General features: G+C 45.6%; 1 protein-coding gene across 2 annotated transcripts in view; it reads left to right on the top strand.

The window, feature by feature from the left end:
- Positions 1-27,113, top strand: part of RPTOR (regulatory associated protein of MTOR complex 1) — a 119,151-nt gene that overhangs the window by 24,228 nt on the left and 67,810 nt on the right. For both annotated transcript variants that reach the window (XM_030506234.1, XM_030506235.1), the window contains exons 4-8: positions 8,369-8,527; positions 12,045-12,191; positions 13,550-13,725; positions 17,865-17,924; positions 26,198-26,298. In XM_030506234.1, coding sequence (XP_030362094.1) covers positions 8,369-8,527; positions 12,045-12,191; positions 13,550-13,725; positions 17,865-17,924; positions 26,198-26,298 — 643 coding nt within the window. The remainder of the gene's footprint in view (positions 1-8,368; positions 8,528-12,044; positions 12,192-13,549; positions 13,726-17,864; positions 17,925-26,197; positions 26,299-27,113) is intronic.

Here is a 27,113-nt window from a genome sequence, read left to right as displayed (position 1 = left end):
CCCACTGTAGGAGAGGATCAGGTTCGAGACCATCTTAAGAACCTGAACGTGCACAAGTCCATGGGACCTGATGAAATCCATCCACGGGTCCTGAAGGAGCTGGCGAATGAAGTTGCTAAGCCACTGTCCATCATATTCGAAAAATCCTGGCAGTCAGGTGAAGTTCCCGATGACTGGAAGAAGGGTAATATAACCCCCATTTTCAAGAAGGGGAAGGTGGAAGACCCGGGGAACTACAGACCAGTCAGCCTCACCTCTGTGCCTGGCAAAATCTTGGAACAGTTTCTCCTGGAAAACATGCTAAGGCACATGAAAAACAACGAGGTGGTTGGTGACAGCCAACATGGCTTCACTAAGGGGAAATCCTGCCTGACCAATTTGGTGGCCTTCTATGATGGAGCCACGGAACTGATGGACAGCGGCAGAGCAGTTGATGTCATCTACCTGGACTTGTGCAAAGCATTCGACACTGTCCCACATGACATCCTTGTCTCTAAATTGGAGAGACATCAATTTGATAGATGGACCACTCGGTGGATAAAAAACTGGCTCCATGGCCGCACACAAAGAGTTGTGGTAAATGGCTCGATGTCCAGTTGGAAACCTGTAACGAGTGGTGTCCCTCAGGGATCGGTGTTGGGACCGGTCCTGTTCAACATCTTTGTCGGTGACATGGACAGTGGGATTGAGTGCGCCCTCAGCAAGTTTGCCGATGACACCAAGCTGTGTAGTTCGGTTGATACGCTGGAGGGAAGGGATGCCATCCAGAGGGACCTTGACACGCTTGTGAGGTGGGCCGATGCCAACCTTATGAAGTTTAACCAAGGCAAGTGCAAGGTCCTACATCTGGGTCGGGGCAACCCCAGGCACTGCTACAGGCTGGGCAGAGAAGAGATTCAGAGCAGCCCTGCAGAAAAGGACTTGGGGGTGTTGGTTGACGAGAAGCTTAACATGAGCCGGCAGCGTGCGCTTGCAGCCCAGAAAGCCAACCGCATCCTGGGCTGCATCAAAAGAAGCGTGGCCAGCAGGTCGAAGGAGGTGATCCTGCCCCTCTACTCTGCTCTTGTGAGACCCCACTTGGAGTACTGCGTACAGTTCTGGTGTCCTCAACATAAAAAGGACATGGAGCTGTTGGAGCAAGTCCAGAGGAGGGCCACGAGGATGATAAGAGGGCTGGAGCACCTCCCATATGAAGACAGGCTGAGAAAGTTGGGGCTGTTCAGCCTGGAGAAGAGAAGGCTGCGTGGTGACCTCATAGCAGCCTTCCAGTATCTGAAGGGGGTCTACAAGGATGCTGGGGAGGGACTCTTCCTTAGGGACTGTAGTGGTAGGACAAGGGGTAATGGGTTCAAACTTAAACAGAGGAAGTTTAGATTAGATATAAGGAAGAAGTTCTTTACAGTGAGGGTGGTGAAGCACTGGAATGGGTTGCCCAGGGAGGTTGTGGATGCTCCATCCCTGGCGGTGTTCAAGGCCAGGTTGGACAGAGCCTTGAGCCACATGGTTTAGGGCAAGGTGTCCCTGCCCATGGCAGGGGGGTTGGAACTAGATGATCTTAAGGTCCTTTCCAACCCTTACGATTCTATGATTCTATGATTCTATGATTCTATGTAGCACGGGTTAGTCAAAACAAACGCTTGGCTGGGGAAGTGCAGAACATGTCACTACATGAATTCCAAAGATTGAATATACTCCTGGCTGATGTCCTGAGGCACCCAGGCTTTTACAGGCATGCAGCATGGGTTGCATCTTGCACCTACCCAACATCCCAGCACCATAACATGTCACCTGCCCTTCTGAAATGGGGGAGAAATAAGGATTTAAATTTAGTCCTAAACACTGATGTGGGAAGAGCTGGATGGAGGCAGGGACAGGCTGTGCTGCTGCTCTGGTCAGCTGAGGAACAGGCTGCAGCCTCAGCCCAACTCCTACTCAACTCATTAACAGCCCATTTACAGCTGCCAGTTAGGGAGGGCAGAGAAAACACCATTAACACCCAAACCTTCAGCCTGAGATTGCATCTGATGAGGTGAAAATCCAAAAATGAGCAGTAAGGGTGGGGAAAATTTGGCTTGATTCCACTGCTCAGGAGAGAATAATTTTCTGTGTAGATTTTTCATTTATTGTGAAATTGTGCAAAAATGAAAGTGTTCTTGTACAGTTCTAAATTTGTCTCTTCTTTGACGTGTTTCCAAAGCCTGTGCAAATTCAGGATCCTAAATCTTTCTTTGATGCAAGAAAAAAGATGTGGTTTAGTAAGTATTAAAATTAAATCATGGTAAATCACAGGATTGAGTTATTAATAACAATTTTGGATGCTCCAAAGAACAAAGTGGTTTTGTTATGAGTGAAGTGTGTAGTTTTTAGCTAAAACAGCTTCAACATCAGAGGACTTGGGAGCAGGCCAATGCAGTGTCATACCTAGGGGAAGAAAAAGAAGTGTGGGTAGAACAGCAGCATGAAAAGTCTGTAGTAGTGAACTTAACTGAGGGTGGAAAGGAACTGGTAGTGAAAGTTATTGGGAACATGAACTGTTGGTGTGTTTAGGAAGAGTTTGTGGAAGAAGGGGCTTAGGGAGGGTGGTGTCAGATGCAGACCCACAGCGGTCTGGGGGGAAGCTCAGCCTCTCGAGAGGTTTATCCCTTAGATTAATCCTAGTGCTGCCCCTGCCGTGAGTAGAGTGAGTGAGATGTGGTGACTGAGGAGGCAGTGATTGAAAGCTGTCTGGGCAGGGAGCTGTGCTGCTCTGATCCAGGACCCTGGTGGGTACCGCAGCCAGCGTGGCCGTGTAAAAACCTCTCACAGGAACCTGAGCGTGAACCTCACATGCTTGATGGCTTCGAGCTGGAGGTGGATTGTGGTGTTTTACTGTCCTGCACGTACTGTCCTTCCAGGAGTTTATGAATGCAGAAAAGTTTAAAGTGGTTCAAGGCAGGAGTTGAACGGTGCTGTCCTGTGGCAAGGACATGTCTGTCTGCAGGGTTTAGTGAAGCTGTGTCTCATCTTTTGCTCTAAATGCATCAATGGATGTTTTCATTTTAGTTTCCCTGGTTCTAGTGTGGGAAGAGATAATAGCAATCAAGAGAAAATGGATAAACCATAATTGGTCTCATTTAGAGGCCACTGTTACATGCAGCTTCTGTATCATTTCTCCTGGCAGATGCGTCCTAGGGCTTTGAATCATTCCTCCTGTGGAAGCCATTGCACACCTGAGAAACCCACCAGACCACCTGCAAGGTGTGGGTGCTTGCTGGGTCTCTGCAGTGGCAATGTGCTCTGGGGCTTCTTGCTTCCTTAACCATTTCTGACTCTCTACTTGTTTTTAAGACTGTGGTGGGCTGACGTGTGTCCAGAACAGCTCCTTATGCTCCCAGGATCTTGCTTGGAGTGTGAGGATGGAGTTCAGGGCCAGTTGTTTTCTGTAAAATCAGAAAGCTGTTCCTTGTAACACAGCTTTTAAATGTGGTGTTGGATCTCCTATTCTTCACTGCTGCTGAAACACTCCCAGCCACAGGGTCTGTCCCCAGTAATTCTGAGTAACCCTCTGGCATCAGCAGACTGGTGTTTTTCTGCTCCCTGCCTTTCCAGTGGTGGTTATTAATGTGTTGGGTGATTTGGGCTGCAAAACTGATCCCCTGGAGCTTCACAGCGACTTCCCTCCATGGACAAAATTCATGCTTCTCCCCCCGCTGCCTGCTTTAGAAGCAGCTCTTTACATATGGACTTTCCTCCAAATCTTGTGTTAAGATCTTGCTAAACGTCTGCTGGGGATCGAAATGGGTTTGTATCAAAAAGATACGTTCTCTCATCTCCATGCTCTTTGATTTCTTAGAAAACCCTCCAGAAGAGAAGAGTTTAATTAACAAAAGTGTGGCTCCTCATTGCAGATGCTAAATGGGCTCTTCCCTGTGGGGTTATTCATGGTTCTGTTTGTTTACTGTTATTCCTACCAATGTGCTCAGCACAGATCTGGGAACGCTCTGGATTTCCTCTGGATTCGTTTACATCGTGCTTACTGCTGTCATGCTTCCTGGTGCCCTGACAGCCTTAAAGCGAGGTTACCCTGCGCAGTAATGTAATACTCGAGTTAATTTAGTTTACACTCTTTGTTCTGCCCTCCTGGAGATGCTCTAGGGCTGGAGGAGGCCTGGTGGCCTCGTGGCTTGTAGCGACTGTGGTTAGTGATGGCTGTGTTGACCTGGAGCTGCTTCCAGCAAGTTACACCTCAATCATAGGCTTCCCAAAGCTCATTCCCAGCTCCTGCTCAGCTGGAACAGCTATCATGCTCTGCATGAGCTTCCTCCAGGTCCTTTTGCCAGTCCCTGTGCTCTTGCAGTTTCTTTTAATTCTCCAGAACTCACCATACAGTTGTAATTAGAGATTTCTTCATAGAATTATAGAATCACAGCCTGGTTTGGGTTGGAAAGGACCTTAAAGCTGTCTAACACATAGACACCTATTTTATATGTCTAAGCCAGTTTGTTCCAGACATTGGGAGGAACATGTTGCATCAAACTGGCAGTTGCCCCATAAAAGGTGGAAATGGAATTAATTCAATTTTACATTTTTCACTTAAAGAAAAACTAAATCCAGGGGGTTTAGTATTTGTCATTAACAGGTCTTCAGACACCTGAGAAACATCTCTGGCTGCAGGGTTATTTTATTCTTTGCATAGAGTGAGCAGCAGCTCAAGGGAGGGGATTCTCCCCCTCTACAAGGGCATGTAGGGACAGGACAAGAGGGAATGGCTTTATACTCATATGAGTTCTTCCCTGTGAGGGTGCTGAGGCGCTGGCACAGGGTGCCCAGAGAAGCTGTGGCTGCCCCATCCCTGGCAGTGTTCAAGGCCAGGTTGGACACAGGGGCTTGGAGCAACCTGCTCTAGTGGAAGGTGTCCCTGCCCGTGGCAGAGGGTTGGAGCTGGGTGAGCTTTAAGGTCTCTTCCAACTCTAACCAAACCCTTCTATAACCTTGATCCCCTGAGCAGTAGCAAAGGGGTTTGTGTGCTGGGCTGGAGGCTCTGGGTGCACACAGCCAGGAAAGGAAGCATGAAACCTGGCTCTCAGAACTGCCAGTTTCACAACTCCTGTTTTTTAGTAACTTATTTCTTTGGAGGGCTTTTTATATTTCTGTTTTTCAAAGTCGGGCATTGTTCCAAAAGAACACTCTCTTGGAATAATTAGATTGCTTTGATTCCTTGTAATTAAATCACGCTAAGAAGGCTGACTGCGCGCATGGCAGTCGCAGGTTCAAAGTCTTTTCTGTGCTGGGAAACGGGGATTCAGAGCTGATGCGAGTCACAGCGCAGCAGCTGCGCATCCTGTGATGTCCCATTTACGCAGAGGTTCACCTTGAGCAGCAGAGTTGCTCTGAGGAATAAAGCAGAAAAGATTATAAATCATCATAAGCAAGAATGAAGCTGTGAGAGGGAAAAACATTTGTAACAATAAGGGAAGGAGTTTGTGGCATACTGAAAATTGAAATGTCTTAAAAATTAACATCACGACCGTGTTTTTAACCAAGTGTGCAGCAAAAAGGTTGGAAAAAATGATGAGTGGTTCATAAAAGTGTTGCAATATTACAGGAACAAGCAAAACTCTTAATTTTGCCTCTGTGAGCAGAATAATGAGGATCGTGTGGATGAGGCCACCACAAAGCTATTGCTTTTGGCAGCAGCTCCTCGGCGAGACACTGGGGTGATCAGAAAATCACATTCGCACCAGGAAGGCAGCTGACATAACCGTCAGCAGTTTCATGCTTGCCCATCACGGCGCTGGGTCGGGCTTTTGCCAGCTCTAATGCTGCTGTTGCAGCATCAGCTGGGAGCAGCAGGCACAGCTGGGCACAGCTGCAGAGTCTGGCCTGTCTTGTCTGATAATCGCACCAGGAGGCAAAGGCTCCTGCCAAACACCAGCAAATCTCTGTTATCCACACACAGGAGAAGGCAGGGGAGGCCAGCGCGGTGTTCAGGTGCAGCAACAGCCGGGAACTGGTCAATAGCTCATAAAAACAAAGGGGAAACAAACATAAAGTCTTGTTGTGTGTCAGTGATTTTGACAGACATTGCTGAGATTACGCCCAGCAGCCCCTTCCAGGGTTTTGGTCAGGCGCGTGGTTACCTTTTGCACTAACTACTGCTGGAAGCATCTCTTGGGAAGTGGAAGGGAAGGATGCAGCGTGTTGCCAGGGAAGACAATGGATAATGATGGAAGGAGATACAGGAGGGTGACAAAAGGAAACAATTCATCAAAGGGCTAGTGATGCTAAAATGCAAAACGTTCATATGAGAACTTAAACTGTTTTAAAAATGCTGCTTCCTGCTGGGAAGGGAGAGGTGAAATTGTCAAATGGGTGAATCCTCCTGGACCACAGCTCGTGTGGGTGTCTGTGTGTTCCGTGTGACAGGACACTGCAGGGCTGGTCACCGGTGGTGGGCTCTCTGGACCGGGCAGGGTGGCAGCCCATGGGTTAGCAAGGTTTTGATCCTGTTTCTCTGTGTTCTTCTCAAAGACCTTTAGTTTCTGTGGTTCTCTCTGGAAGGAGACCACATTTGTTTTAGCAGTTATTACAAATAGCAGCCTGTCCCACAGAGCATCGCATGAAACAGCTCCTCCACTCCCCCACAACTAACGTCCCCTCTCAGATGAACAAGCCCTGGGCATGTCTCGTAATGACTGTAGTTATTCTCCTATTCTACTGGTATTTTTTGCATACCAATGAAAAAAGTCTTGAAGATATTTTTTTGGGGGGGGAAGATACCATCTGCTATGGGTTGATGCTCAAATACCTGTTTCTGTCCTATGTGCATGAATGATGTATGATGAACTCAGCCTGAAATCCCTGAGCTGACAGGTAGGACTCGGCCTCTCTGCTCTCCTGCTCTCCTTTTGCTTCCCTCAGCCGTGTGTTTCTCGATGCAGGAATGATAGGCTTATAGTTCGGATCTTCACATCTGCAGGCTTTGGATTGAGAGTGTGAATTCACCTCCATTAATTGCAGCTCTATTTAATATTTATGCTGCGAGGACGTGAGGAGTGTTTGAATGAGCATGTTCTCCTTTGGAAAAGAGCTGAGAAATGACCAGGCTCTCGGTGCTGGTGTCTTGTAAAGATGCCAGAGGCAGGACGGGATTTAAAGTGCACATTTTTGCACATCAGCCCCTTCATAACAACACTGAAAGGAGAGAGAGAGGTGGGGGGGAACCCGTGTGAAGATGAATAGAGCCTCTTATCTTTCCTTGGTGGGGAAGTTCCCCAAAAGGATGAGTGTGTCAGATCACTGGCTCTTTCTTCATATTTTCTCTCCTTTTGCTTGCTTTTCTTCCTTGCTGTAATCATGTAAATGGTGCCATTCATTGTATCCATCTTGCCTGTTTGCTCGAGATGCTGTATATTAATTGAGCAGCATAGTATCTGTTTTTCAAGCTTCATAGATAAGTGCTTCATCCCCTCTTACTATGATATTTAAGACGTTCTGATCTTTGCCTGTCATAGGAGAAAACCCGAAAAGCCCAAACTTCTGAGGCCTTGGTGTGGTTTCTGAGCAGGCTCTCAGCAGCAGTTCTGGAGGAGGTGTGCATACGGGTTGTCCTGCTCTTAAACTTGGCTCTTCATTTCAACACATCACTTCAGTTTTTCCAAGCCCTTGTGATTCTGGGTTCTCAGCCTCTCGCTGCAGTTGTGGAGAGGAAGAAACAGGCTTTTGTCTTTCAAAGAACACTTGAGAGACTTTTTGTTATTATTTGGCCTTGCTTCAAAACCGTGCACTTTGGAGTGTGGCAGACTGGCTGCTCCAGTGGCATTTGAACTTCGACGAGTAGGAATGGGTTTGAAGTATTGGGGTTTTTTTATCACTTTGTTTTCTTCCTCAAACATAGCAATGTGCTCTGATTTATGTGCTTACAGAGCTGTGTAGGTAGGAAGGAGAATGTAGTGTCCATAGCCCAAGTTGTGATGATATTGAATATAAAATTTTCCCAAAAGCAAGCATTGGCTTTTGGTCAGAGATGGGATGAACTCCCTCAAACCTCTGTTGTCACTGTGTGTGTGCAACCCCCACACCAGCAGCAGGCACACTTTGTTTATTCAGCTATGTTTTTATATTTATATTTTATATTACAATAGTAAATGTTTCGTGTTTTTCTTTTACAAAGTAACCGATTTATATACATGCTTCTATCTTGAGCAACCTGCTCTAGTGGAAGGTGTCTCTGCCTGTGGCAGGGGGTTGGAACTGGAGGAGCTTTAAGGTCCCTCCAACCCAACGCATTCTATGATCTTAACTAGGTGCCTGCATCTTAAACAGATTTGGTTTTACACCTAAAATCTTATCTTCCATTCTTATCTATATCTTCCATTTATGTTACCAGGCCAGGTACAAGCAGAGTCTTGACCCTACGGTGGACGAGGTTAAGAAGCTGTGCACGTCTCTGCGTCGGAACGCCAAGGAGGAGCGGGTGCTTTTCCACTACAACGGCCACGGCGTCCCCAGGCCAACCGTCAATGGGGAGATCTGGGTCTTCAACAAGGTGAGTCTTTGCAAAGCAGTGCTCAACAGCCCAGTCTTGTTCACTGCTGGATCAATGTTGAAGTGTTCTGTTAGAGAACAGCTGGGTTTTCAGGGCTTAAGATGCATTCACAGTTGTTTGGTTCCCTGCTGAGAGCTGTTTGTTTCTCTGCTGAGAGCTGTTTGTTTCTTCCTGTTCTTGAAGTTCTGTGAGACCAAACAGGTTGTCCCTCAGCTCCCAGCGGGGCAGGAGGCTCTTCTCTCAGGTGCACTAAAGCTCATTTGCAAAACACTGAAAAGCCAGCTACTGCCACTTGCCTCCTCTGCTTTTCAGATGTATCACCCAGCTCAGTTGTGTCTGAGCAAACAGTGAGACTTGGCTTTGCTGCCTGACATCCCTGACTGATCATTATGTTCTTACCATAAAGCTTGTGCTTCAAATGTCTGTGAGTTCTGAACAGCCCTTGTTCAAACCACCTAGAGATACTGCATGAGGACTATTGTTTATTAGCTGTATGGCTAGCTCTGCTTCTGGAGATGCCTAGATTGAAAAGGAGAAAACCTCCAGGAAGCATCATGTAGATTCACTTCAGCTGCACATCTTGGTCACTTTGTTCAGTTCACAGCATTCAAATGCTGCTGGAGAGGCCTGTGAAAGGGGAAGGAGTACGGTGTGATTTGGGTAAGGCACTTGACAAGCTAGTAGGTAAGCTAATGTAGGCTTTCAAAACCTTCTCTCCTCAGACAGACATGACAGCATTTCCTTGAGTTTAATTTTTCATGGATTTTGACAAGCTGTGCTTGCTGTAGTACAAATATCTTTGGTTACCTTCACTGTTGAGGGTTCACCTAAGAAGCGAGCTTTCCCTTTTGATATTTAATCTAGCCTGACAGATGATCAGGATGCTGTAAATAAATAATCTGATCCTCATCCACATTCATTTTATTAGAATGTAAACCTGACCTATATATATATATATGCTTTGTAGAAAAGATGGTAGCAAGGAGTGTCTCTGCACCCCGCGTGAGTGTGGGGAGGTGCCCGCTCCTCTTCCTCACACCCTTCCTCTTCAGAAGGAAACGCACACTTCAGAAATCAGTTCAGTAACGTGGGGTCAGAGACAGCATTAAGGGCAGCAGAAGGTATTTTCAGTTGTATTTCTTTTCCAGCTTTTAATCACAGCAGCTCAGCAAGTGCAGGGCTTCTCCAGGCAGCACGTGATGGCGTTTATAGTGCTTTGGATGGTTAATTTCTGCTTTGCAGCTCAGCAAACAAAATGTTCCTGAACTCTTTTGGTTAGAGAGACAATAAGATGTATAGAAGGAACTGGGGGTGGACTCCTGTAGGTTCATTGCCACAAGGCTCATTGCCTGAGATTTCTGAGGGACTCCACGGAGTTCAGAGCAGCCAGGACAGAAGCTGAACACAGCACCCTTCTGGGGAGAAATCTCTTTAGAGAATTCTCTTCAAGCATTGTTTCATCTCCGGTAGGAAATGGGCAGAGGAACTGCACCGTGCTTTGGAAGGAATGATTATTTTGAAAATGTCCCTTTCCTGAGTATGTCACGTCTTGACAGTTGAGACAGGCCCTGTAAACCAGTGAATAACATGCCATAACATGCTTCTCATATAGTGACTGGGAGTGCTCTTGTATGAATAAGGAGCAGTGCATTTTTTCTAGCTTTGCTGGCTGCTATTCTCTGAGGAAAGTCCCAGTGTAGTTTCAAAAAGGTAAAAATCAAAACAGCCCCAAGTTCAAACATTCCTGAAGTGCTGGGGAACTTCTCGCCAAAATCTGAATAATGTTACTGGTTTTTAATATATTTTTGAGTTGTTTGTTAAGCAATTGGTCCAAAATCAGTTTCCAGGTTAGTTGTTTGCTGTGTCATTCCTTCAAGCAGGCGCGGAGGGACTCTGTGAACAGAGCAGAAACCTGCTAAACCCCAAAGTCAGCCCTGAGAACAAAGCCCACGGGCACGCTCTCCTGCTCACAGCCCGGCGTGGCAGAGGGGAGCTGAACAAGCAGCAAGCGATCACCCTGCGCCGCCGTGCTGGAAAGCTGTTATTTAACACTCCTTTTGTCTTCAAACTGTCTCATTTACATATCATTAGCAAATTTCGTGTTATTTGTGACCCCCACAGTAACGTTGGAACATAAAAACCTTCTGGTTGGAAATACCACCATATTAATCAGAGCTATAATCCAATCTTAACTGTAGCCATACGCGCTGTAAATATGAAGTTAAAACAATGTACACCCATAAAATCTCCCTGGTTATATGTGTCAGAGCAGGGTTTTATATGTAACTTATAATGACTGGAATGTGCTTAACCCCTGTGATGTCCTTTAAAAAGGCCGGGGCCATGGGTGAGTTGTTCAGGTATCATTCTGTCCTGCAGTAATTCACAGAGCTCCTGACACTTGGAACTTTGGCTTTTATAAACAATTTTGCCTATTAATTTTAATGAAATAACCAAGACTTTTATATATGGGCAGAACTGGGTTTTGAAATGACTTACTGTTTCCTCCCTTATCTAACATATGGTTTATGAGCACTTCTGTCTTTATACATGCTGATAAGTGTCCTTGAGAATTTGATTTTTGCTAAAGTTTACCAGGTTTATTACAGCTATTTTAAGCCTCTTGCATGGAAATGGGAGTTCTGTTCCCATCCATCACCCTGTGGATGTTAATAGGAACATCACAGCTTTTACTGTAGGTTGGCCAGCTCAGTGCTGCAGGAGCTCAGCAGGTTGTCCTCTGCCTGGGGGTGGAAGGGTCTGCAGCAGCCACACTGGCTCTGGAGGTGCCTCTTTGCAGTTCTGCTGCTTGGGTCTGGCCCTGCTAATTCTAAATGTCTTATTTGTGATCCCCCTTGTATTTTAAGAAGCTTTTGGCCCCAGTGAGTTGGGGGTGTTAGATGGAAGACAAGGAACAAAATACTCTGTATTTACAGCAGCAGAACCAGTGGCACTTCACGTTGGTGGAGGAGCCTTTGTTGGGTTTCATTTTATTGGCTAATTTGGAAAGTTGCACAGAAGTTAAAGACTGTAATAACATTATGAAGCATCTCATTAGGCTGAGACGGGGGAGCTGCTGATGGGCTCCACAGTCTTAATTATCAATCTTGATGTATTGATGGGGTTCTCAGTTCTGAGGCGTTCGCTGTTCAGTTCAACGCAGCTGCTTTACAGCCTTTGCCAGACTTGCAGAAATCTGAGCTAGAATGGGATTCTGAGATGCTGTTGGAGTTGTAGCACAGCTCAAAGTGCTGAGCTTTAGAGTTTTAAAGTTCAGCCTTTCAAACAATACCACAGTAAATCTACTTGTCGCTTGTGTTGGAGTTGGGTTCGTAGTCCTCATCAGGAGTAGATGTTGATGGGTATTTGTATCGATTTATATGCCCAGTGTTCAATGTAGGGTTTATTTTGTGATTCCAGAATTGAAATTTTGTGCGTGTATTTCATTATCTCATCAAAGAAAGTTCTGTTGCTTCTCTGCCTCTCTGTAACTCAAGTGTGTGTTGTCTTTTCCTAGAACTATACTCAGTACATTCCCCTCTCCATATATGACCTGCAGACCTGGATGGGCAGCCCTTCCATTTTTGTCTACGACTGCTCCAACGCCGGCCTTATCGTCAAGTCCTTCAAGCAATTTGCACTACAGAGGGAGCAGGAGCTGGAGGTGAGATCACAGCCTCCTGCAAAAGTTTCGCTCCTGTTCGTGCTGCAGGGCTAAGTTTAAGCTTGCTTTGCTTATACAGCTGAAAAATGTGTTTAAAACTGTGGTGGAAAGCAAATTAATTTGCAAATAATTCTGCCACTGCAGTCTCTCTGGTTCAGTTTGCTGTCCTGGTAAACGTGGAAGGATTTTTAATACAAGCACTAATTAAATGGTAATGTTAATAGACTCACTTCATGCCCTAATGGTCTTTTCTGCTGAGATAAATGCTGAAGTGAGCTAGACATATTTATTTTAGTTGCCCAAGTCTTGTATCTGGGTATGTATTTGGGTGCTGTTCGAGTTTGTGCTGTTGAAGTGAAGGTGAAAACGTGAAACAAAATGAAATCAACCTCATACACGGTGGGGTTGTCACTGGTGGTTCAGTCTCACAGAGTGCTCAAGTTGAATGTGTTTCTAATGAAAAGTTGTTTTACATTGCAAATGTAATTACTAATAAATTTATTGACATAAATCACTGACACTCCTCACAGTTTAAACAGGGGATTATGCTCAATTAAATATGAACTAATTGCGTCTTGGAAAATGAAGTCTTGTTAGAACAGTTCTAGATCTTGAGATGCAAAGACCTTACTTTAGAGTTATTTTTCAGTGTAAGATTCAGTGCTTGGTGCAGAAATTACCACATTTTTTTATTCAGAGGTGTATGTGTAAGGACCTTGAACCCTTCTACTAAAGCATTAAGGTTTGTATCTGCTGGTACTTTAATAGTTGCATTGCAGGAGGCAGTGCACATTTCCTTTTCTCTTTTGGTTGGAAGGTAGCCTCTCTGCTTACACAGGGTAATTTTCTCTCTTCCCTTCTCCAGCTTGACCTTTTTGCTCTAGTGAAGTAGAACACTGTATGGGGAGAAACACAGGGCGTTCAGTATTCTTCTGGCTACCAACAAGAGTTGTCTTTATGCTTCATGGCAGGAATTCCTGCCTAGGTCAGCCAAATGAATTGCATTTTTCCATTTGAAGCTATTCTGCCATCTGTGGTGAATGGTTATGGGCCATGAGAAAGATGAGTTTTGCTTAACTTGCTTCCACAGTGCTTGATTCCAGACTGGCGGATGTGAACTGAAGGCTCTGAAGTGGTGATCACAGTTCAGGCTGTTGCCTGTTGCTGGGTTTGGTGTGTGGTCAATGCACTTTAAATACTGTTAATTCTGTGTGAGTAAAAATGATGGTTGGTGCTTCCGTAGTCATAAACAACTCGGGATCCAGAGATCCACCAACCTTCGACTTGGTTATTTTCAAGATGGCCTAGCACTTCACCTTCCTGATTCACCACGTGGGTGATCTCCTTGATCTCTTCAGGTGGCTGCAATTAACCCCAACCATCCACTCGCCCAAATGCCTTTGCCTCCCTCGATGAAGAACTGCATCCAGCTGGCAGCCTGCGAGGCCAACGAGCTGCTTCCCATGATCCCGGACCTGCCGGCTGACCTGTTCACATCATGCCTTACTACACCCATCAAAATCGCTCTGAGATGGTGAGTATCTTCCTCAGTATCGATGGCAAGTGTGTGATTTGGGTAGCTTGTCTGTTGAAACGATAGCTTTGTTAATCCAACCTAAAGGTTCTCTGCAATATTGAATTAGAGGATTTGAACTATGCATTTGGGACAGCATTTTATTAATCAGAACTAGAAAGGTGCAAATATTGTGATCTTCTACTTATTACGTTTTAGTTTCCAGCTCAATATCTAGGTTTGCTCAGATTAAGGGATTTACTGTTCTGGGAATTCAGTATCTGCTTCTTCAGAGAGCAGAAAATAGTTCATAGTGCAATATAACTTTTGGTAAATTGTCCTTTGTACAAATCATATTCCAAATATTGCAGTTGCTGTAAATAATACAGTAGCATTAAATAATGCTGTGGTGAAAGAAATTGAGCGATAAACCAGAGAAAGATGCTCTGGAATGACAGACCAAGTTAATTAGGCAGACAATTCTCAAAGACTGCTCCAGACAGCAGCAGCTTTCCAGGAGTGGTGTTTTTACCCAACAACGGAGAGGATCACGAGCAGCCGTGGTGCTGGCTGGGGACGTGGGGTGAGGAATCCAGTACCTCACTCTGACTCATTCCTACCGGCGTGTTTCACTCCATCCTCTCAAGGTTTTGTGTCATCCGGAATGAAAAACTTGAGGGCATTCACTAGGCAAGGTTGAAGCAGGGGGAAGCCTATAGCCATGGCAGCAGTGGTAAGCAATGGAGTCACTGCAGCTGCAGGAGTCATTAGCTGTCTTTTGGAGGCACTCAGAATAATTTACAGTTCTTACACGCTTTCTGACTTAAATAAGCAGCCAGTGAAGCAAGTTAATTTGAGCAGGTTCTGGTTCAGATACGCAGTGCCTCTGACCGATCCCTTCTGTTCATGTGAGGGGCAGCACAAGATGTGTTTCATTTCTTAATCCTGGTTTTGATTTCATGAGCTCACAGGGTGTTTTCTCACGGAAGAGAGTCACAGCTTCTCAACACAGGCAGAAGTCTGGGATGATGTTAAAAGCCGGGCAAAGAGCCTCGGTGACATTAGGAATAGTTTCGGGAAGGTTTGAGAGAGCCGGGGAGGAAAGGGTTTTTCTGACCCAGGTCTCAGGGACCAGGAGTCCGAAGTAGTGGGAGAATAGCCTGGAGTTTCAGCTGAGGAATGGCAAACTCTGAGTATGTTAGGCAGGTGAGTGCTTCCCTCATGGCTTTAAAATCCTTTTCATCTTCCTTTTTCCTTCTTCCGTTGTAAAAACGAAGCATCGTGGTGTTTTTCCCTTGTGGTTACTGAGCCATGTTTCACCAGTTGGGCCATATTTGAAGTAAAAATGCTGAGGCTGTGTGAGAGGGGCTTTGGGTTTGGGTGTTGTGGGGGATTTTATTATGTTATTTTTTTCGGTACACACTGAGGAAGGTTGGGGTTTGTTTTGGTATTATGATCTGCTCAGGAATTTTCTTTCATCTCCATGGGAACGTGGCAGAGGGGGTGATCAGGGCAGGTTCTCCTGCAGAGCTACACGTGGCATAAGCATGAGATACTCAGAGTTGTGTCTTGTTAGTGTCTGACAGGAAATGCATTTGCAGAAATGCAGCTTGGGGAGGATGTAAAACTGCTCACCTCAGCTCTGCGAGGGGTTGATGCTGGTAGGCACCATGTGAATTCCTGGATAGTGCAGCATTTCCTGCTACATCAAATCCAATGAGTATGTGTGTTGCTTACTGCACACAAAAACATCCTCCTCTATTCTCTGATGAAGATTATGCTCCTTTTATATTCCCCTGTTGACTGGCATTATTACAGTTGTGGTTTTATCCGTAAGAAGTGCCTGCCTGCAGAGCACTGTTACTGCTAACAGAATCCATGCACAGCCAGACCCTCCTCCTGCATTCCAGCTGCTTGATGCAAATTGTGTTGGTGTCCTAAAGCAGACAGTTAGCTGAAAATAAAGATGGAAATCTGGGTCATTAAAACTTCTCATTGCTTCAGTCTCACCCTTTTATCAGGGCTGATCCGAGCCCTGCAGGATTGCTTTGGAAATCCACCGTTTTTGCCATTCCAGACTGACAGGCTAATGAGGTTTCATACACTGAATTTATGGGCAAATAAAAGTTTGATGAATAAATTTCTGCGCATCCCATTTTGTGCTCTGTGCTGTGAGTAAACAACTGATGGATAAAATCACTCATCACATGGGGCTGCAGCTTCAGGCTGATTTCAAGAGAGGAAAAGCTGATGCTGGTAAGAGAAACCGTGGTCGGTCATGCCTTCTGAATGTGGTACATGAGAGTTCAGTATGGTCTGACAGTTCCAGGAATGCAGTGTATGAATTCTGGGACTGATTATCTTCATGTGTAGTGACTGTTGTGAGCTGACATATTCCAAATATATGTTGTAACTACGTATAGCTGTGAGACAAGCTTAGAGATAAGCTGTCTGCATTGTTAATCTTGACTGACACTCACTAATCGGGACATAGATGCAGCTATTGCAGAAAGAGGCAGAAATTAGTGTGTGTTTGGTGCCCTGGTTCAGGCAGATCCTCGTCTCTCGTGCTATCTAAAGCAAAAAGGAACTATACTGGATACTGGGATCAGTGGTGCGTCATATGCTGGTGTTATCTTCAATCCCTTAAGAGATAAACCAGCTGCAATTGTATGTTCAGGATGTTACACATCAGGGAGAAGGCTGTGCTTGTCTGAATTGTCTGAAGGACCCCGTGGCTTTGAACCATGGCGTCCCACTCAGTAAAGAGCAATAATAGGGCTCCTAAGAGTGCTGGAAACCCCCAAACCACAAAGAAACAAAAGGTTTAGGAGCTCTCAGGCTCAGGTGTGCAGTTTGTACACCAAGATGCTGGTGCAGCAGCCCTGTGAGTGCATGGAAACAAAAACTTCAGCTGTGACAACTCACTTTTAAAACAAGTGGTTAAAGTGGGGTTTTTTTAACCCATTTGTTTTGCATTTCTGCTTTGAGATTTTGGAGGGTTACCTGAGCCAATCCTCAGTCCCAGATTTATTTAGAAAACTAAATTGAGTTTCAGAACACTCCTGTGATACCTGAGCAGAACCAGTCGGGCTGTTATGTGTATTTCTGGTTTTCTTCTTTCAGTCTGGCATTTCCTGGTGTGTTTATGTGCAGTTCTAACATAGTTCACCTGATGTTTTGCTGATGACACCAACCATCACTTGAGACCTCAGGGGCTTCTCCTGGACAGCCCAGCACTCCTGCTCCACACTGCCCATGGAGCTTTCTGTTCCTGGGCAGGGTGAAGTGTAGGTGTTAAATATCAGCTTGTATTACACAGATGATGAGGGGTGAATTCTTCATTAAACCACAGAGAGTGGGTTTCTGAAGTACAGGGAGAACGGGCTGGGAATGCACTGAAACCTCTGAGGAAGTCATTTCTCAAGATGAATTTGCTGGTTTTCCTTCCCAGGTCTGTTGTTTCCCAGTTCTGCCCCCCGGGCCACAGTGCACATCGCAGAGAGTGTTGGAGGAGTGAGACAGGCTGGGAAGCGGCTGGCAGTGTCTTGTCTTCCCACACCCACTTGGCTTTAGGGACTTGGGGATTTTCTAGGCACAGGGAGCGTAGTGCCAACAGGACTCCACATTTCCAGGGCTGGCCTTCCTGAAGCAGTGCTTGTGTAGTGCTGAGGAAATGGAGTCAGCACTTTTTTAATTGAATAACGGAGGCGTTTGGACTTGCCGCATCCCTGTCGCTCCCTTCCGCGCTCCCTCCCCTGCCTGCAGTGCCAGATCTCTTCAGGGAAGCCCAGCCAACGCTGATCATTATTCCAGAGGCATAAACCTCCTCGGCTCTCGTGTCGTCTTGCTCCTCCCGAGAGACCGTGCGGGATGACTGTGAGCCCTTTTCCCCTGCTCCGTGCTGGAAAACTTGTCACTGTGACAGTTACAATAGCCCGGTTTTGACACCTGACGATGGAAATCGCTGCATAATCATGAGTGTGACAAACACTCAGGGCTTTGCTTCGTTCTTATTATGCTGTGGCAAAGTTTGCTACCTAAACACCGTTTTAAAAGCAGAAGCACTGTAATAAAGAAACCTCCTTCCATATTCTTCCCACTGAACCCTGTCATTAAACAGTCAATTAGTGTGTTTTATTTTATTCTCTTCCCCACAGGTTCTGTATGCAGAAGAGTGTCAGGCTGGTGCCCGGAGTCACACTGGATTTGATAGAGAAGTAAGCCAAATTTTATGACGATTTTTTTTTTTCCCCTGTTGCTCTTAATTTCCATTTTATTTCTTGCATTTCTCTTATGCTGTGAGGAAATTTCTTTGGAAAGCTTTCAGGTCTGCCCCTATGGTGTTTGTCATTTCTTGCCTTCCCATGTGCCGAAATAAGCTATGGCCATGAAAGCGATCACTGCTTTGCTCGGCTCCGGGAGCTCTGGGTCCTGTAGCTTTTGCTGCTTGGGTTTCCAGAGACATGGCAACCACAGAGACACGTCACGGCTGTGTTCTGGAGCCCAACCCTGCAAAGCCACATGAGGCTGGTTTTGGTGTGGGCTTTGCCCAGAGGAGCCGTGCTTGCAGCCCTGTGAGCTATACAACACCCCACAACACCAAAACCAGCTCTGAAACAGGAAAACACACAACCCAAAATGGTTTGGCACATCATCACTGTGCTGGCCTAGCGTTCTTTGTCTAATGGTGCTGTTATGTTTCAGACATAACACCACTGAAACACGCTATAATCCTTTTATCCAGGCAATATTTGAGCGTAATTACTGGTTGTCAGGCAGCTGAGGCAAACTGATTAACCAGGACAACTGTTCTTCAGATTCTACTTCAGTTTATACAAACAAGATAGACTTTGGACTAATAATAATAACAATTGTTCACTTTATCTTTGCTGGGTTTTAAGATTTTCTTTATTTTTTATCTTTTTTTCATGGGAAGCATATTCTTAAAGACGGGGCAGCAGATGCTCGCAGCCCCGAGCTGCAGCAGTTCCGTGCTCCCTGCAGATTGCTTTTGAATGCCCTGTGCTTGGAACACTGATACACACACACACACACAAACTGCCTGGGAGTGATTCATTAGAGATCATTCATTCAATTTCTGAGAAATGTTGGCTTAGAAATGCAGTTGTTGATTAATTAGAACTCTTGTGCCACACGGATGTCCGGAGCGCAGGTAGCATCCTTTGTCTGAGCCGGAGACTGAGGAATTGAAGGGCATCCTGGAAGGGGTCAGGGGAACAGGAATCTGCATAATAAGCGTGAATTCTTAATAGAAATACATTATCATACTTCCTGGTGCTTTAATAAGGCGCTGCCTGGTGCAGCGAGGTGCAGGAATCCTTCATTGCTCCTGCTGCCAGTCGCAATTACCTGTTACAGGAGAAGCCATGAGGCTAAGATTGCCTCTGCTAACGCTTCTTGTTCAGTTTTTGCTTTAGTAAATCACTCCATGTTAACCTGCATGTTTTACATTCAGGTGAGGGTAAAAATGCTTCTCGGTGCTACTCACTCTTCCACAACATGTATTTTAGAAGAGTCGGGCTCATCAGTAGTCTTGAGGTATTTAATCATGCTCATTTTATATGTGAAAACTTGATTATCCCACCTCATCTCAGTTGGGGAAGCTGAGTAATGATTCTTGTACAGCTGTATTTCAGAGGCACTAATCTTGCCAAATAAGAATAATTTTTCAATTTACAACTAGAATAATAGAGACAGGATCCCATCTGCCAGAGGCAGCATCAGGGCAGCTTCAGAGATGTGGCAGCCTGGGAGAGGGTCCACCACTGGATGTTTGCTCTGAAAGCTGTTGTAAAATGTGGTGGGATTTGTTTTCCTTTTGGATTTCAGGAGATGAGGAGAAGGAAGGAAATGTAAAACCTGCCCAGGGCTTCACCTTGCTCTGCTGCGTGCTCAGGAGGGGCTGACAGGGGTTTGGTGTGTGAAGGAGAACTGATGGGCATCACCAGTGTGGGCTGGGGTCACCTCAGGCCACTGGATAAACGTGTTCCAGAACAATGACAATATTATGTTAATTGCAATTAACATTGCTACAAGAGTGTATCTAATCAAGGAACATATGGCAAGGGGCAGTGAAGGTCTGAGCCAGGTAGCTCAAGAGTCGGCTTCACGGAGCACTTGGATGTGCTGCTGAGTGTTAAATACTCTTTAAATAATGGTTTACAGGCAAAAGAAGAGTTTTCTTCAGTATTGTTGGTTCTTGTAGGTCAGTACCACAGGAAATATGCATTCTTTAAGGGCTGTTTTCATGGGGAGTGTGCCAGAAGTAGGTTCCTGGGGACATCATTATTATTTCAACCTGTACCACTTCTAGGAAACACGTGGTTTTTATTACAGTCTCAAGATAGGTCTAGAATACCTCCTGGATTGGCTGTGTGTACATTGTAATTTATAATTTAGTTGTCTTTGAAACTGGGGAACGAGTTTATCTGGCAATTAAGCTGCAGAGCGGGGGACTGAATGAGGCTGCACCTTCTGTGAGGAGCTCAGATTTCCGATTGTCTGGGCTAACCCAGCGTCCTGATGAACGGGCCTGGGGTGTATCCTGATGGGCGGTTAGATCATACCTCTTTGGAGATGAAGCCAAAATAATCCCTAGTTTAGAAATAAGGATCTTTGCTGGAGCCGTACAGGAAAATGTAAAGAGAAATGAAGGAAAATGATGTTGGTGAAGTACTGGGAATTTGGGAACCTCGGGCTGCCGTGGTTTGTCTGTCCTGTTGGATCACTGTCTGTGCTGGCACAACTTGTGTGGCTGCTGAGTGGGATGAACTGGGGCTGTGGTCTGCTTCTTGAACATTTTGGGAAAAATCCTAAGGAATCGTTTAACTTGGTGTAGGGTGGGAATACAAAGCTGGGCGCTGAGAGCCAGGGATGTGCAAGGATGCTTTAATCCCTGTCGCTGCTTTAGGCTCCCTCCTGAGGTCACATTCTCCAGGGAGCAAGGGTGAGATATTGCTTCCTGGGATTTTTTTTTCCTCTGGGTCCGTTTTGCAGAAGGAGGGAATTGTCTGAACAAAGCTCCCAGTGATCCAACGGCTGTTGGTGCTTCTGGGGAGGCCACTTAGAAAACTGGCTTTTCAAATGAGCACACGAATATGGTACCACAGCTCACGTTCACAGGCGGGAAGGAGCCTCGTCCCCTGCTGTCAGGGTTTGGTGACAAAGGACCTTTTCTGACTGTCAGCTCTGCGTCACGTAGGCAGGAGCAGCGTGGGAGAGCTGCGTCTGGCTGCAGCCTGAGCTGCTGCTGCTCTGAGAGCAGAGCCCATCTCTGCTGTCACTCACCAGCACAAACCCCGTTGCTGAAAATCATGAGAAATAACAAAGTTGAGACTAAAATTCATTTTTTTTCCACTGTAAGTGTTGTTGAAAGTCGCAGACTGGAAATTATTAATGTTTTAATGTTGTTGATTATTGATGAGTAATGGTTCAGTAGGAGCCACTTTAAAGATGAAGTAGGAAAATAAAATCCCATGATATTACATGGCAAAAGTAATGTAATTGGGGCAAATGTAGAAATTATGCTGTGCTCTAACAAACACCTTTGCTCTGTGCTCTCAGGACTTGGCTAATCACTTGCCTTCAGGATGGTAAATTGGAGGCAGGTGAAGGAGAGCAGCTGGGTAGTACCAGGATTCGTTCCCCGGGTGATCCCAGTGGGAAGTATCGGCTGCTCCAGTCCCTTCCAGTGCCATTTCCTCTGCCGGGCTGGTGTCCTGCCTGCTGTGGCTGGTGGGGTCCGTTAGCGTCACCCGGGGCCATCAGAGCTTCACACCACCAGCAGCTTTCTGCTGGCTATTTGAAGTTCCTCACATCAGTCTTGGAAGAGAGTTTGTTGTGTGGAAAGTCACTGGAAATGGTGGTTTGTTTGGAAAAGTCAGAAGAACAAAAGGTGCCCAAGTATGGAATAACCTTCCTGGCTGCGCTTGGGTTTAAAGAAACAAAATTGGTGTTGCTGTGTAAGAGACAAGGCCAACTGCTCAACTGAAATGGTATTTCCAACAAGAATCAATACTGCCTTTTAAAATAATAGTGATAATCCCCTGAAACACCCTGTTGCCTGGTGAGAGGAGATGCTGCCAGAGCTGCTGGTATTGAGGCTGGGCAGAAATCGTCAGGATTCAAACTAGATGGAGAAAGGCATTTGGCTGCTAGAAGAAAGCTCCGTTGTTTCAGCAGGGCTGGGCAGGGACAAATCCTGCTGCCTCTTGGGCAAGTGCATAAAGGCAGCTGAAGGCAGAACAATGGTTCTGCTGTCGACAGGACCCTGGTGTCTCTGTCATTACAAGTGGCACACGATGAGATGTCCCTGCAGATATCTGCTCAACCATTTCACATTCCGAAATGCCACAGCCTGGGGGTTTATAGTTATTATTTTATTTCTAGTGGGGAAAGTGTCATTTTGAGTTTGCCTTTAGGGTGAGGTCAGGCAGCTTCCAGCCCCTCTATTTTCTTCTAGAAAATTCAGTAGAAGGCGTTAGAGCATGTTTCAGAATGTGTTTTACTAAGTGGTTTTAGCCCTGGTGTAGCAGGGTGCTGTGCCACGCTGCCTGTTGGCAATACCTCACTCATTAGTACTTGAGCTGAGGCAGAACTTTGCTGTTGAAGATGTTATTCTGGAAAGTTTCTCTTCTATAATAAACTGGGGTTTATTGAAATGGAGTGTTTAATTTTCTCACCATTGTTACAGGGTATCAGCCTGTAGTGTAGGCAAAGCCTATTGTAAATCCAGCGTGAAGATCGCACTCAAAAGGGTGGTTTTCATGGCAACACTTCCTTCATATCTTCGTAGGGAGAGATGACAGACTGAGCACTGGTGTGCCGAGCTCTGCAGCGCGCTCAGACAAATGGTTGAAGAACCTCAAAGGTTTTGTCTTTCTCGAGTAGTTCCCAAGGTTTTGGGAGCCCAGTGGCGGCCACCTGCATCGCCGCTCTCCTTTGTGACGAGAACATGTTGTCTCTGAGCACATGAACTGTGTTTATCCTGTCTAAGCAGCTCTTGCCAGTTCTAGAGGTTTCCACAGCATTGTATTATGTTCCTGCTCATGGTGCTGATTGCTGTGGTGTCCCTTTTTCCCCGGAGGAATGAAAAGGGAAATGTTCTTGTGTTATTTTCTGTCTAAAATCATCGTGAATGTGGGCAGGTATTTGATATATCGGTACCAAAGCAGCTTGTTTTTTGAAGTCTAAGCATGATACTGCATATCCCACTATTTGTATATATTACATTCCGAAAGAAGAGATACCGATGGAGCCCACTGAAGGGGGAACCTGGCATCCTTTGAGGCAAATGCTTCCCCTGTAGTGAAAATGATTCATGGGATTCTGCTGAATTTCTGACAAGGCGGTTGATGGTTGCACCTCGCACGGGCTCCTCCGTGACCCTGACATTTTGTAGTCCTCACTTGGCACAATAGACTGCCGTGATTTAGGTCTCGGTGAAGGCATCTGTCAGGAAGTTGATGGAAGAAGCAATTGAGAGTCTGGAGATGTTCAATTGCAGCGAGCAGCTGGGACGTGCTGCCCTTTTTCCCTTTTCTCCCCCTCCCTCAGAAATAGTTTTTACAGATGAGGTCTGCTTTGTCCTCACTGTCAAAGGCTCTCGCTGATTGTCAGAGCTTAATGTGAAAGACATCAGGAGAAGCGATATGAGGACGACAGCAATGTTCCTCATGGGGAAAAAGACTTTCTGGAGCCTTGTGACGTTCTGGTTCTGTAGATGCGTGCCCAGACAGAAAGGAAAAGAAGAAAGAGGACGTTGTACAGGGAAATGTACTCATCCAAAATATTTTATCTGAAAAATGACAGTAAGTACATTTGTGTAGTGGAACTCTACAGAAATAACAAGTCAAGTGACCTCTGCTGCTTTGAGAGGTGTTAAAGAAGAGCATAACTGATTATTTCAAATAGCTGTTCATAAGTGTGTGAAGAAATGCTCAGTACATTGGTTTATGTCTCTTTTCTGACTCAGGTCCATGTTGTGGTTGGTTGCTGTAATGTCATGCCATGGTGCAGCTTTCCTGGCTGAAAACTGGCTTGGAAGTGGCCATCAAATGGTTTAGGTTCAGCATTTGGCTTGCTGGGAGTCTTGGCAAAGATCACTTCAGTGTCTACTTAGTAATGTTCTGACTTGGAAATGCTGCAGAGGGTGTTCTGCAATGCAAATATTGATGCGAGATCCTCCCAAGAGCAGCGGCCTCGGGTTCCCTCCGCTTGCTCTGGGCCTCGCTTAACAAACGCTGGCTCAGAGATGTAGATTTTTCCTCTGATATCAAGACAGACAGGAATTCTTTATAAGATGTTAATTTCTGGCTGGTTTAGAAACTATATTTATACAAGGGAATATGCTTCATCTGAACCTGCATGGAACTAGTGTTGCTGTACAGAGCAGGAGAGGAAGTTGCCATAGAGAAAGTGCTTCATGTAGTTTGTCTTGATACTTCTAATATTTGAAACTTGTTCCAGAAGGGAAGCTGGGGTGTGTTGGGATTAAATCATAGGATGTCTTACTGGGTTGGGTGCATGTTTCTGAAGTTTCCCCATCCTCTCTGGTGCCTTCTCAAGGGGAAGAGGCTCTGCTTGAGAGCGCTGGGTTGTGTTTGCGTATGTGAGTGTCTGAGTGTTAATAAGAGTCTATTCATTGTGGGTGGGTGGTTTTTTTCTTCTTGTTTGTGTTTTTATGAGAAGCAAATAAGCATTAGAAAGTGTAGTGAGGGAAGCTGATCAGGCTGGAGGCAGAAGCTGAGAGATGCTGAAGACCAGCTTACAGCTTTTCCTCCTTTGGATAGCATTGTCTGTGTTGATTTTTGGGTCAGGGCAGCCTGTCCATTGGTCTCTGCAGTTGCAGAAATCAGATTGTGCGTTGGTCCTGTAGTGTCTTTGGACCTCACTGGTGAGCAGATACAGAATGAGATCTTTGTTCAGCTCCTGGATGGCTTGTTTCAGTCTACAAAAGCAAGGTCCTGGGGGGACAGCAAGATTCCTGGTGGAACAGTGCTGCCCACTGTTGCTGAATGGGCTTTGCTCAGGCCCTGCTCTCTGGTGTGTTGGTGCTTGGAATAATAAATGTTAGCCCAGAGGAGCCTCTTAGTTTGTCTGCTCTGACCTTTGGTGCATCTCAGGCTATAGAATTCCACCAGCAGAGTCAAATAACTGGTGCTTCTGTGAAGTGTGTGTGCCTTGAACCTTTGAATGGAGGTGGAGATTGAATTGCTTCCCTTCCTTTTAAGGGTCAAGTGCTCTTCTTTCTTCCTCCACTTGTGTAAAGTATTTGTTGGCACCAGGATTTTTCTGTCTTGTAGGTGTTTATCCACAATGTTCAAACTGTTCCTTGGTAAGATGGATGGAATGACCTTAAATTTCTCACTGCATCACATTCATTCACTTCTTTTTTAAGCTTTTTCTGCATCTTCTATATTTTGTATGTCCTGTTTTCAAGCTGTTTAATGCCAGAAGTGAATGTTAGGTGAAACGTTCTAGTATCAGTCTTTGCGGAATCCCCTCTGTCCACCGCTGCGTCCTTGTTTGAGATGTGCTGTTGTGCTGCTTTCCTGTGCTAAGGATCCATGCTCATTTCCATGGGCATTACCATTCTTAAATGCTTTGTGCTTTCATAGAACCATGGAATGGTTTGTGTTGGAAAGGACCTTAAAGCTCCTCCAGTTCCAACCCCTGCCACGGGCAGGGACACCTTCCACTGGAGCAGGTTGCTCCAAGCCCCTGTGTCCAACCTGGCCTTGACCACTGCCTCCTGGGTGAGAACTGTGTCTGTACAAACAGCAAAGGCGCTGGCGCGAGCAGCCCCCCGGCTGTAGCAGGCACAGGGGTGCTCCAGTCCTGACTTGAAAGATAGGTCTTTTAAAGGTGGCTTTTACTGGGTGGTGTTTGCTTGTGCCCAGGCAGGAACAGGGAGCCGGGACATGCGTGTGTTACTGTCAGTGTTTAACAGCAGGACCGTGTTTTCCAGCTGCTCTGAGCTTTCTGACTGTTTAAAGAACAATAATTGGTTTTTTTCCTGGAGTATGGTTGCTCACAGTTCTTACACAGGGATGTTACAGGTGCTGAGCAAGTGGTTTGTAACAGCAGTTGTATTTATTATTAAATATTTCAGCAAGAAGTGAATAATGGATAAAATGAAGCTGGTTGGCACTTCTGAAGAAAAGAGGCATTTCCATTGCATCTCACAACTCCGCATCATCCCTGTAATGTCTTCCCAGATGTTTTCCTTTAGCTCAGTTACCTGTAAATGATTCCTGCTTTATAATCCTTTATCTGGCAGCTCATCTCCCAGGCAGATTCAAATGTAATAGACTTTGGATAAGGGGAGTCTGTCAGCAACATGAATTCTTTGTTAAGAATTAAGGTCTGGAATTATTTGGTGAGCCTTGATTGGGCCTCAGAGGTGTGCATGGGTGCGTGTCACAAAACATGTGGGTTTAATAGGAAATGGAATTTTTGCCCATTGTAGGATCCCGGGCAGGCTGAATGACAGGAGAACCCCCCTGGGAGAGCTGAATTGGATCTTCACTGCTATCACAGACACCATCGCCTGGAACGTCTTGCCTAGAGGTAAGGCTGGGGCAGGCGAACCGAGTGTGCTCAGGAGCAAGCATCGCTTAATCAGAGTGCAGGGGTGAAGAGTGAGATAAATGAGGCACTGCCAGGAGGAGAAAATGAAAGCCTGCTATTGAGAGCCCAGATCAGACTGGATCTTAAGGCCAGTTAAACTTTTTAAATTCACTCTTTTTACCAGAAGCATTTCAGCAACTTGATCATTAGAAACCAGAAGGGTTTTTTCTAGTGCTAACATGATTGCTTTAGCTTGAATGATTCTCGTTCTTACTGTATTTGTACAGAGCAATCTGTTTTCTTCCAGCCTTCGTATCACAATAAAGTATCACAAAGAAAGGGTTCTTTCCTCTTTGCTGGCAAGGCAGCCTGGCTTCCCCATCAGTAACTTCATCCCATTTCTCTAGCCCTGTTGTGCTTTGAATTGGTAATTCTGGAGCACGGGCGGCCAAATGTGTGAACAGTTTTCCAGCTACGCTCTTCCTGATGCTCAGCACCACCTAAATTCATCTTTGCCTCTACAGAAGAGAACACATTTGCTATCTTTTAGGATTCATTTTGGCTCCTTCTAAGCACATCACACTGCCAGTTTACAGGTGTGTAGTTCTTGATTAAATAGTACACAGAGGTCCTTTTCTCCTTCAATAACTTCCAAAAACTCAGGCTGAAACACCAACAGGGGAATTTTGTCTAAAAAAGGCAAAAAAACCCCTGAGGTAGAAAGTATTTGATTCTGTTAATGTAACATGGAGAGTCCCTGTGTTGCTTTAAGGGAACTCAGAGGCAGGATTTCCTTTTAATAGTTGTCATACCAT

Source organism: Strigops habroptila, chromosome 14, assembly GCF_004027225.2.
Source record: "Strigops habroptila isolate Jane chromosome 14, bStrHab1.2.pri, whole genome shotgun sequence".
Taxonomy (NCBI): domain Eukaryota; kingdom Metazoa; phylum Chordata; class Aves; order Psittaciformes; family Psittacidae; genus Strigops; species Strigops habroptila.
Note: the sequence above shows the minus strand (reverse complement) of the source record. Positions and strands in the feature narration are given on the sequence as shown.